The sequence below is a fragment of the Scleropages formosus genome, chromosome 10 (assembly GCF_900964775.1).
Source record: "Scleropages formosus chromosome 10, fSclFor1.1, whole genome shotgun sequence".
Taxonomy (NCBI): Eukaryota; Metazoa; Chordata; class Actinopteri; order Osteoglossiformes; family Osteoglossidae; genus Scleropages; species Scleropages formosus.
In genome coordinates, this window is record NC_041815.1 from 4748959 (window position 1) to 4761044 (window position 12086).

The 12086-nt window shown below is 44.4% G+C and overlaps 1 protein-coding gene across 4 annotated transcripts in view; it reads right to left on the bottom strand.

Annotated features, from left to right (window-relative positions):
• dclk1b (doublecortin-like kinase 1b) overlaps positions 1-4522 on the bottom strand; it is a 54610-nt gene extending 50088 nt beyond the window's left edge. For all 4 annotated transcript variants that reach the window (XM_018764949.2, XM_018764941.2, XM_018764968.2 and 1 more), the window contains exons 1-2: positions 4110-4522; positions 2907-3284 (exon numbers count right to left, since the gene is read on the bottom strand). In XM_018764949.2, the coding sequence (XP_018620465.1) occupies positions 2907-3264 (358 nt within the window). In that variant the 5' untranslated portion in view covers positions 3265-3284; positions 4110-4522. The remainder of the gene's footprint in view (positions 1-2906; positions 3285-4109) is intronic.
• Between the last annotated feature and the right edge of the window lie 7564 nt (positions 4523-12086).

The following is a 12086-nucleotide window of genomic DNA, read 5'->3' on the forward strand; positions in this document are numbered from 1 at the left end:
TGAGATTGCCCAGTGATGGACCTCACGTCTGTCCACGGCGTACGTTGCCTCATACCCTATGCTTTCAGAATAGGCGCCAGACCACTGTGAACCTGCAAAAGCAGTTTCTAATAATGGATGGATTCCGTTGTTCTTTTCTTCTTGTAATTTTTTAAACGGTGATATTTATTGTAAATTTGTTGTTTACAGCTGTTATCCATATGTCACTCGTCTCACGCTTGATTGTGGTACTTCCCAGATTCGTTGGGTGCAAGACAATTGGTGGTGCACCCTGGACAGGAACGCCAGTCACACACTATGTGCAATTTACACTTGTAATCTTTAGATATTCTTTCATTGTTGCAAAGCATTATAAGGAGCTGCTTTTAAATGTGCTATAAAATAAAGGTTGTTATAACACTGTCTACTGATGCAATTCTTGTAATACGTGTTAGTGTAATCACCTGTAACTCCTTTCTGTTGTGCTATTTGTAAAGTAAAACTTAAGAGCAGATAAAATAGTAAATTAAAACACAAATGTAAAAAAAAAAGTCCTCCGTAACGTCACCTTTCAAGAAAATTCAATATGTTTAATCATTTCAAGATTTAAACTGATAGGTAAGGCTTTCCTTTGCATTTTCATCCATCATAGATCTGTTTAGAACTTTTTTGCTTGAAGGCCCATTATTAAGAAGATTTCCGAGAGATGGTTACAATTATATGACTTCGTAAGTATGAATTCTCACGATATGAGCATTTGCTGTACGAGAGAAGCCTGCACTTAACAGTTTAAAGAGCACAAAAATAAAAGCAAAAAACAAACAGTATGGGGTAAACTACTGTAACAGTGCCCATGGTTAAATAAATGCACTTGTAAACCAAAGACTGCAAGCAAAAAAATCCTAAAAGGAACCCTGCTGTTGTACCCCTGAGTAGGGTTTTGGTGACCAAATGGAATAGTTAATGGAAGCAACACTTGCAACAAGCTACTGCTGGAAGCTGGTACCACTGTTAACCTCTTAGATTCATATCCTTCAACATACTGTGTCGGTGGTTTAACACCCTACTGAAGAAACCCATGCATGCATGCGGGAGATGGAGGAGTCATACGCCAGCAGAGTGGTCTGACATCTGGGCCACTTTCACAGTCTCCACAGCACATAGCTCCTCTGATCATAAGAGTAGACTGTGCACAAAGGCACCGAAGCTTCAGTTCAGCACAGCCCTGCTTTGGCACACAATGGTGTCCTAAATAAAGCTCGCCTCCACCTTCCTTTGTGTGGGACATCTACGCAGATGAAGGAGAGCGTGAAATGGAAAAGTACAATGAATCACTGGATTGTGAGATGGTGGAACTATGTGGGTGGAAGATAAAGTACTCTTATCCTTTCCAGGTAACATAGAGTTCTTACCAGATTTGACTGATGGTAGATGGCATAGAGCATATCCATATACTGTCCTCACAAACTTTAAGATGAGGGGTTAAATTGAAGTGAGGAGAAGGACCACTAGGAAAGTGATCCTCAATCCAAATGAAAGCAATTGATTGCATCAAAATATAAATCTGTTCATAGAGTAACCTATGCAAAAAAATAGGTATCTTAGATAAGTCTAGTAATATTTTAATCCATTATTAGATTTGTATTGCTGTTCCAACATCCATGCTCATATACCGTTCCTCTTAGATATTCTGTATAGGTATGCTTTAAGGACTGGGGCTAGAACGTTTTATATTTTGTCTTTACATTTGTTACTTATCTATATCACATCTATCCTATATCATATCCTGCTGCGGCTTGTCTTATCTCTGTGTTGACGATGCCCAGATCTTTCTGTCATTTCCTTTCAGTCCCCAGGTTCCAGATCAAATCATGAGCTGACTCCAGCCACCTCCTCATGGATGAGTACAATCTACAACACAGCCTTTCAACGTCTGATATCCCTTGTCTACCTTTTGCTTCTGATTCTGATTCTTTAATGTTCTACACCTCTTGACAACATCACCCCTTCACCTATCTTCAAAAACCTCAATGTGACTGTAGATGACTCGTTCTCCTTGTCTTCTGTTGACCTTCACCTACCAATCAAGAACATCAGTGTATCCATAGATGACATTCATAGCTCTTTGCTGACCAAGTCCTGTCAATTCTTCCTCCACAATATCCACAGCTTCCTCATCGGCAATGCCACTCAATTCCTTGTTCAGGCTCTTTTTCCTCTTGATTTCACTATTTCAACTTTCTATTTGGCAGGGCTCCCTGCATCTGCTATCTGCTCTCTCCTGCTCCTCCAGAATGCTGATCATCTGGGTCTATTCTGTTCTTTATTACAGTCATTCTTTTCCTGTACTTTCCTCTATTCACTGCCTTCCAACTGGTACTAAGATCCAGGTCAAGACTCTCATTCTGACCCGCAGACCCCTGCACACCTCTGCTCATGACTTCTACTCTCTCTCATCTCTGCTCCCCATCCATCACATAATCTTGTTCCACATTTAGCAACCTATACTCTGCACCTCCCCCCCTTAAACACACTGGACTGATCACTGTCTGACTCCTTTCTGCCAAGCTACGGAAAGAGCTTCCTCTTAACATCAAACATCAAAACTACTTCCAGTCTTCTAACTTTTTGGCACCTCTTGAAAACCTGAAGAGCTCTTCACAAAGTACCTTGGCAGTGCCAAGTGTCTGTATCTGAACAACTTTTTCGGAACCCACCTGAGACTATGTGCTCCTGTTTAGTCACTCTCTATTAATTTTCGTTATGCCTTTAAATTCTTTAAAAAAAGTGTCAGATTGTATACAGTAACTAAACAGGGTGTGTATACTCAGTTAACTAAGAGTTTTGAGAAATAAAAAGGATAACAAAATTTTTCAGGTTAGTTATGGATATCTGAAACCTTTGGCGATAATGGAGGCCAGCCTCACCTTCTACCAGCTGATCCATGCTGGTGATCTTGGTGCCATCAATCGAATAGATGGTGCGGACCCCCTGTGGCAAATTGACGTTATCAGACAGGGCGCGGGTGAGGTCAGCCAGAAGAGCCTCAAACGACCGGAAGCGTTCCGATGAGATGGCGTATACTATTCCTTTGAAGTAGCGGTCTCCATTGCGGTAGAAGCGGACTTTTTTGGCCTTCTTCTCGGAGCTGAGCGCTTGTAGGGTGCGTGTCCGGTAGAGACTGCAATGGGCGCTGTGCGTGGGACTGGGCAGCCCATTGGCCCGTGAACCCCCTCGGTTGTACCTCTGCGCTTTGTCCCTCTCATCAAAATGCTCCAGCTCCATCTCTCACCTCAACGATGACACTGACACCAAAAATGAGAACATGAACACAGGGACAGCATCATCAGCTAATTTACTGGGATACCGTGAAGGGAATTTCATAATCAAGAGTGAAATAGGTCTCATTTATCACATGGAACCCATGGACTATGATCGTTAAAAGCAGCAGGTATCATAGCAGTCAGTGCTGTCACCTTGCACCCTAAAGGCTCCTGGTTCAAATAATCCCACTCTTTCAGTAGTACCACTGAGGAAGGTACTTACCCTTAGTTAATACAACAAGAATACCCTCCCTGCGAGATAAATAGGTGCATCATTGTAAGTACGTTAGATAAACAAATATTAATATTAATTAGTGTATTTGGTGCAACCCTGCAGCTGCTCTGCATAAGGAGGTGTGTTATAAAAAACTTTCCTGCAGATTTTTTTTTTTTAAATTAGTGATTTTGTGAAATCACTGCCTTCGAGACGCTGGCGGAGGTCACAGCACATTTTCAAACATGCGGCAGGTCATCTAAATCGAATAATCGAGCACATGATGAGCACAACAAGTCATATTTTCCCCCACGAATTACGATTAATTATCAGTCGCGTCCCACGGATGCACAGCGGTGTGTTCGCGGAAAACGCGCATTTAAGAGGCATTTCTGCGGCATGTCATCGTTTGACAAACGCGGATAATGACATAAGTGATTCGCGTTGAGCTGGGATGGATGTTGGGGGTGTGTTCTCCATGCGATTTCGGAAGCAGCACAAAACAATGGGAACGGACCCATCATCTACAGACACGCACGCACTTATGCGCAAACACACATGCGAACACCTGAGTCCCGATCGTCGTCTTGTACCTGCAGGAGGCGTGTGTTGCGGTGTGATCCAGAGGAGCCTCTTCACTGGTGTGTCTTCTGCTTTCCGCAGGCACCCAGGCCTCTCTTTGTGCGTCTCCTCCCTGTGCGCCGGAGACAGGAGACAGCGGGCCGGGGGGCGTCTGGGGCTGCGCTGCGCTTGGCTGGGCCGGGCTGCGGCTGCTCTCTCGCTCCACTACGCTGTAGTGGCGATTCCCATTGGCCCGCTGGCTCATTAAAATGCGGCCTTGTCACCGCCTCCAATGAGGGGCTGAGCTTTTGAGCTCGCGCTCTTCCAGGCACTTGCAACACTAGAACTTATAGGTCCACCCCCCAACAAGAACTCCTGACAATACGTTGCACAGCATACCCCGTCGTATACTACAGTTTCTGCACTGCGCATTTAAATAAGCGAGCGTGAGTTATCTGAAATAAACGGGTGTGTTCAAAACAATTGGAACGCGTCCACTTCCGTCTCCGACGCTGCGGCACGGCTACACACGTACTGCATCGGCATGGCTCGTGTGGAAGTGCTGCGCGTTGCGTGGCACGGCTCGGAAAACGGGGCGCGTGAGTCAGGGCCCAGTGTGTGAAAGAGGGGAATTAGCTGCTTGTGTTGAGATGCGCGGGGCTTCGCGCTGCGCAACAATAATATAGCGACGTACTGCGTGGCCGTTAACGTCACCGTCGTTCTAGTAGTGGAGTCGGAAATTTTCCCGGGCGAGTCGCTAGCAGTTGTAATAATTCACCACCAAAAATATAATTGAAAACGTCAACTCCAAAAGGAGCCGAGTTCGTTCAGAGTTTCCTACTGAAAAACCCTTGAAACGTTACTCAGCTTTAGTTAGCGCAGAGAAAATGACACACTGCTGTGGTAAAAATGGTACATCACAGTGCTTGGCTTGTCTTTAAATAGCTCTGTGTGGAGAAAAGTGTCAGCTAAAGTAATAATAATAGCAGAGGAAAATATTCAATATCAACTAATTAAAAACACTGTTACATTATTTCACAATATTTATTGCGTGTGCTGTAGGTACATTATGGTAGCACATTGTTGGACACTAGTAGGATGCAAAAAAACAGTATTGTACTGTTTTCATACTGCAATGCACTGCAAAGGTTCAATATTTTCTTCGAAAATATCTGCACAATGAAGAAATACATTATTAAAATAGACCGCATCTCTCCCTAATACCAAGGAGCTTGTAGTGCCCTATGGATGATGTGAACATATCATAGGTAACATGGAACATGTGCTGCTTTTCCCAAATATCAATCAGTCTGAGTCTGGCCCTTAAAACATAGGGGAAAGCAAACAATTTTTCCAGAAAATCACCTGAGTCAGCCTGTCAAATAATGGAAGAAGGAGCTAATGGTGTAATTCACCATCATCCATAGCACTCTTACCCAGGAAATGAAGAGGCTGGAGATTTTAATGTCCATCTGATGCAATAATTATCAGCCTGTAGAAAGGTGCACTGACTACAGATGCACACTGGAGTTTATAATATACATTACAAATATAATGGATGGACACATGAATTATATATAAATGAGGATAAACAATAAGTCCTTAATGACAATACAACAAAACTTATATTTCTAGTGCTCTCAGACAAAAGGATAACGGGAAGACTTGAGCTTCCCAAACACTGTAGTTTACTTTAAAAAAGTTATTTAATATTTAACTCATTTTCTAATGGTATTTGAAATGTTGAGTTCACTGGGTTTTAAAATGATAATAACCTCATATATACACATGATAATATTACTCAGAGTGAAAACTGTCATCCTGGGGCAACAAATAATGTTAGCGCTTTTGCTTACTGCCCCCAAAATCGATTCAATTGGAATACCCTTCAGTATTTAATTTGTAAATTGTGAAGTTAATCACCTAACATTGTGTTCTTACACAAAGACATCAAGTACATAAAGGGTTATAATAATAATCAACCCTCTGAATACATTTCTCAGATGGTTACCCCAGAAAGCTGTAACAATAGGTTCTCTTTGTTGTTCTTCCATTTGACTTAGCTTGAGCTTCACAGTATAAAACCTTGTCAATTTTTCAGTTATAGGGGAAAAAAATAGTCATAAGCTCTCGAATGCCAACAAGCCAGGTGTAGCACACCACATGGGAAGCGTCCAGTGCAGGACTGGGTAAACTTCTATTTACATGTGTTCTGGCCAAGGAAAAGGGGCAAAGGGGTCCTCTCGGCTGAGCGTAGGGCTGTGCTGGGCTATCCTGTGCTTGATGCGTTGCTGTGCGTTCACGTGTTGCTTATTCCTCGGGTCCGTCCAGGCTCCGTGTCCCGCCTCACTACTGGGGAAATGGGGTGAAACAGGGTCAGTTACTAACCCCAGGTATGACAAGTCCCTCCCTCCCTCCTGCCCTTTCTCCAGCAACCTGAGCTACACCAGGTTTCCTGCCTCTATAAAAAATGTTTTGGTTCCAATTACACAGAATGTAGATAATTGTGTGCTGGATCTCATCCCAAATAAATTTCTTAAAGACCTACTAATGGTATTTACTATGTCTATTCTTAACATTATTAATATATTCTTATCAGAAGGCTTTATCTCTGACTCTAATGACCTTAACTGTAATCTCACATTCAAACCTTGATTTTTTATCTTTTTTAAAAGTCAGAGCATACTGGTAAAATGTGATTTTTTTTTTCGCCTCGCCCTAAAACTGCATTAACTACACACACACACATTTTCTGAAGATACTTGGCCCAAGCGGGGTCGCGGCAAGCTGGAGCTGAACCCAGAAACACAGAGCGTAAGGCTGGAGGGGGAGGGGACACACCCAGGACGGGACACCAGTCCATCACAAGGCACCCCAAGCAGGACTCAAACCCCAGGCCCACCTCAGAGCAGGCTTCGTCCCAACCCGCTGCACCCCCGCACCTCCCTGTTATGTTAAACTGTTATCCTACAACCCCAATTCCAAAAAAGTTGAGACCACTGTGTAACATCACCATGTCTTTTAATAACACTTAAGCGTTTGGGCACTGAAGACACCAGTTGGTTAAAATGAGCAAGGAGAATTTTCCCCATTCATCCATTGTGCAGGTCTTCAGCTGCACAATTGTACAGGGCCTTCGCTGCCGTATTTTGCGCTTCATAACGCGCCACACATTCTCAATTTGAGACAGGTCAAGACTGCAAGTAGGCCAGTCTAGTACCCTCACTCTGCTTACGCAGCCATGCACTTGTAATTCAGGCAGAATGTGATTTGTTGTTGTCCTGCTGGAAAATACAGGGACATCCCTGGAAAAGACGGTGCCTGGATGGTAGCATATGTTGCCCCAAAATTTGTGCATATCTTTCTACATTAATGGTACCCTCACAGATGTGTAATTTACCCATGCCATGGGCACTAACACACCCCCATACCATGACAGATGCTGACTTTTGGATCTGACACTGACGACAGCTTGGATGGTCCTTTTCCTTTTTGGCCTGGAAAACACGACGGCTGTTTCTTCCAAAGACTATTTGAAATGTTGACTCGTCGGACCACAAACACGATTCCACGGTGCTGCTATCCATCTCAGATGAGAACGAGCCCAGAGAAGTCGGTGGCAGCTCTGGACAGTGTTGATGTATGGCTTCTGCTTTGTGTAGTAAAGCTTTAAATTGCATCTGTGGATGCAGTGGCAAATGGTGTTGACTAACAACTGTTTACCGCAGTATTCTGTATTCCCAACCTCATGCTATGATATCCATTACAGATGTATGACAGTTTTTAATACAGTGATGGCTGAGGGATCGGAAATCATTAACAATTGGAAGTGGTTTCTGGCCTTGCCCTTTACGCACTGAGATTGGACCGGATTCCTTGAATCTTTTCATTATATAGTGTACTGTAGAGGATGAAATGCCCCAAATCCTATCGATTTGTCTTTGGGGTAAATTGTTCTCAAAGTGCTGGATTATTCACTGACATCTGTTTGCAAATTGGCAAACCTCTACCTCTACCCATCCTTGGACTTGAAGAACGAGGCTTTTTTGGAGGCTTCTTATATACTTCTTGTATAAAATAAATAAAAATAATAATTCCCCACTCGCCCCCCTTTTTGCAGGCGGTCTTACTCCTTCAAGCTTGGGTCCTCTACCAGAGGCCTGGGAGCTTGAGGGTTCTGTGCAGTATCTTAGCTGTTCCTAGGACCGCGCTCTTCTGGACAGAGATCTCAGATGTTGTTCCCGGGATCTGCTGGAGCCACTCTCCCAGCTTAGAGGTCACAGCCCCAAGTGTTCCGATTACCACGGGGACCACTGTTGCCTTCACCTTCCACATCTTTTCTAGCTCCTCTCTCAGTCCTTGGTATTTCTCAAGCTTTTCACGTTCTTTCTTTCTGATGTTGCCATCGCTTGGGATGGCAACATCTATCATGACCGCTTTCTTCCTCTGTCCACTACTACTATGTCCGGTTGGTTAGCCATTACCAGTTTGTCAGTCTGGATCTGGAAGTCCCACAGGATCTCTTAGCTTGGTCATTCTCGACCACCCTTGGGGGTATATCCCACTTTGATCTTGGGACTTCCAGCCCATACTCAGCACAGATGTTCCTGTACACTATGCCAGCCACTTGGTTATGGCGTTCCATGTATGCCTTACCTGCTAGCATCTTACACCCTGCTGTTGGGTGCTGGATTGTCTCAGGGGCATCTTTGCACAGCCTGCACCTGGGGTCCTGCCTGGTGTGGTAGACCCCGGCCTCTATTGATCTTGTACTTAGAGCTTGTTCCTGTGCTGCTATGATTAGTGCCTCTGTGCTGTCTTTCAGTCCAGCTTTGTCCAGCCACTAGTACAATTTTTTGATATCAGCCACTTCTTCAATCTGCCGGTGGTACATACCGTGCAGGGGTTTCTCCTTCCATGATGGTTCCTGTTTTTCCTCGTCCTCCTTCCCGGGTTTCTGCTGCCTGAGGTATTCACTAAGTATCTCATCAGTCGGGGCCATCGTCCTGATGTAGTCAAGGATCTTTGTCGTTTCATCCTGGATAGTGGCTCTGACGCTCACTAGTCCTCGGCCTCCTTCTTTCCGCTTAGTGTACAGCCTCAGGGTGCTGGAATTGGGATGAAACCCTCCATGCATTGTCAGGAGCTTCCTTGTCTTGATGTCAGTGGCTTCTATCTCCTTTTTTGGCCAGCTTATTATGCCAGTGGGGTATCTGATGACTGGCAGGGCGTAGGTGTTGATAGCCCGGACCTTGTTCTTTCCATTCAGCTGACTTCTCAGGACTTCCTTACTCTCTGCAGGTATTTGGCGGTTGCTGCTTTCCTGGCGGCCTCTTCATGATTCCCATGCGCCTGCGGGATTCCAAGGTACTTGTAGCTGTCCTCAACATCTGCTATGTTGCCTTCTGGTAGTACAATCCCCTCAGTTCTGACTACCTTCTCTCTCTTTGTTACCATCCGACATTCCGATGTCATTGCTGTGGATCCTGGTGGTGTGGATCAGGGAATTGATGTCTCATTCACTCTTGGCATACAGCTTGATGTCATCCATGTAGAGGAGGTGACTGATGTTTACTCCATTCCGTAGTCGGTATCCGTAGCCAGTCTTGGTGATGATCTGGCTGAGGGGGTTCAGGCCTATGTAAAACAGCAGTGGGGACAATGCATCTCCTTGGTAGATGCCGCACTTGATGGTGACTTGCGCAATTTGCTTGGAGTTGGCCTCTAGGGTTGTTTTCCACTGTCCCATTGAGTTCCTGATGAAGGCTCTTAGTGTCCTGTTGATCTTGTATAGTTCTAAGCATTCCAGGATCCATGAGTGAGGCATCGAGTCATAGGCTTTCTTGTGGTCAATCCAGGCGGTGCACAGGTTAGTCTGTCTGGTCTTGCAGTCTCGAGTGACTGTTCTGTCTACCAGTAGCTGGTGTTTTGCTCCTCTGGTGTTTCTACCCCGCTCATGTATTGAGCCATATGTCTGCTCATCTTACCCGCTATGATACCTGAGAGCAGCTTCCATGTTGTGCAGAGGCAGGTTATCGGGCGATAGTTGGATGGGACTGCTCCTTTCTGGGGGTCCTTCAGGATCAGGACTGTCCAGCCTTCTGTTAACCATTCAGGGTGGGTCCCATCCATTAGCAGCTGGTTCATTTGTGTTGTGTTGTTTGTGAAGTGCAGTTAGCTTTTTTAGCCAGAAGGCATGGATCATGTCAGGGTCTGGTGCTGTCCAGTTCTTCATACTTGAGACTCTTTCTTGGATATCTGCCACTGTGATGGTTACTGGATCTTGTTCAGGGAGGTTGCTGTGGTCTGGTCTTAGATCCACTAGCCACTGCGCTTTGTTGTTATGTGATGCCTCCTTCTCCCATATGTTTTTCCAGCATTGCTCAATCTCCAACCTTGGTGTTATTCCCTTGCCACTGAGAGTACAAGACTTGGTAGTTTCTAAGGCCTCAGGTATAGACAGCTTGTTGTACTTCTTAGGCAGGGTCTTCATCACACCTTTCTGCAGTTCCAATAGCTGGCCAACTTCCCTTCATGCTGCCTTGATCTTGGCCTCTAGCCTTCTTTTCCATGGAGGATACTGCTTCTTATGCTTGGTATTCATCTTGTATCCAAGCATCTCAAGGATCACTGTTGCTGTGTTGTACATCAGCTGGTTGGTCTCAGTGATGGTCACAGTAGGGATTGTTTATAGTGCTGCATTCACATCTTCTAGTAGACTTTCAGTAGGTTACTTCACTTGGTCTTGGTAATCGGCCACAGGGGCTCCAGGTGTCGTCCTTAGCCATGATCTTATCTCAGCTGCTCTTGCATTCAGCTTACAAGGGCTCATTGTTCTGGGGGCTTGGTACCCAATCTCAGAGTGTGGGGATGATGATATCTCCTCCCTGACCTGTCCTGGCTCCCCCCTTGCCATAGCATTTGTGTTGTACCTCATCAATCTCTAGTTGTGATAGCAGTTGTTTCTTGCAGATGTTGGAACACTGAGCCAGTAGTTGTTTAGGCACTAGTCTTGATGGGTTTTGAAGTATCCATAGGTCCCCACATCTTGTGTAGTAGCATTCCAACAGTTCCCTATTCTCATCTCTTGTCCATGCATGCCTTGTTCTAGTTCCAGTAGCTCACTTATCAGTATGTCCTGGTTCCCCCGCATCTGGCGCAGACCTTGTTAATCCGGGCAACGTCTGAGCCGGCATGACTCTGTTTCACTCTCATATCGAGGTAGGCAGAGCCAAACATAAGGAGGTCTTGCCTAAGGACCCCCTACTGGAGGTAGGCCATGACGGGATTTGAACCCCAGTCTCCTGTGTGAAAGGCGGCAATCTTACCACTATGACTGACTGACTGACAGACAGACACACACCACCTGTTTCACATTACCTTGTGCTTTCAACTTTTCATTAGTCATAACTACCTGTCCCAATTTTTTTGGAAAGTGTTACAGACATCCATTTCAGAATAAATGTACATCTTCAAAAGCAATGTAGCTGATTAGGTAAAACATGACATACCTTGTCTTATTACTGTTTTTGTTTGACTACAAGTCAAATTTACAAATCACTATTTTTATTAGCATTTTCCATACTGTCCCAAATGCTTTGGGATTAGGGTTGTATGTAAACAGGTACTTCTATTTCACTAAGGTCTCTATACCTCATTGTTGCCTTTGATAAAATAAATCGTATCCCATTACACAGGCTGTAGTCCTACATTGATTTGTCTGGATCCACTCTCAAAGCATTTGCTACTAATGTATAAAATCAATAGAATCAGCTGTCTAAAGGCTAGTGTTTTACTTTTATCTTCCATAATCACTGTCACAAAATTTACATTGTTTTAATGAACTGGTCTTATAGTCACAAAAAAAAGGGCTATTTTAACACACTAGAATTCCCCAGCTATTTACAGAAATGGTTTAAACTACCTCTCTATAATTTATTATGAATGTAGGCATTATTTTTTGACTAAGATCTATCCTTTAATACTCACATGAATCCTGCCTAGGATAC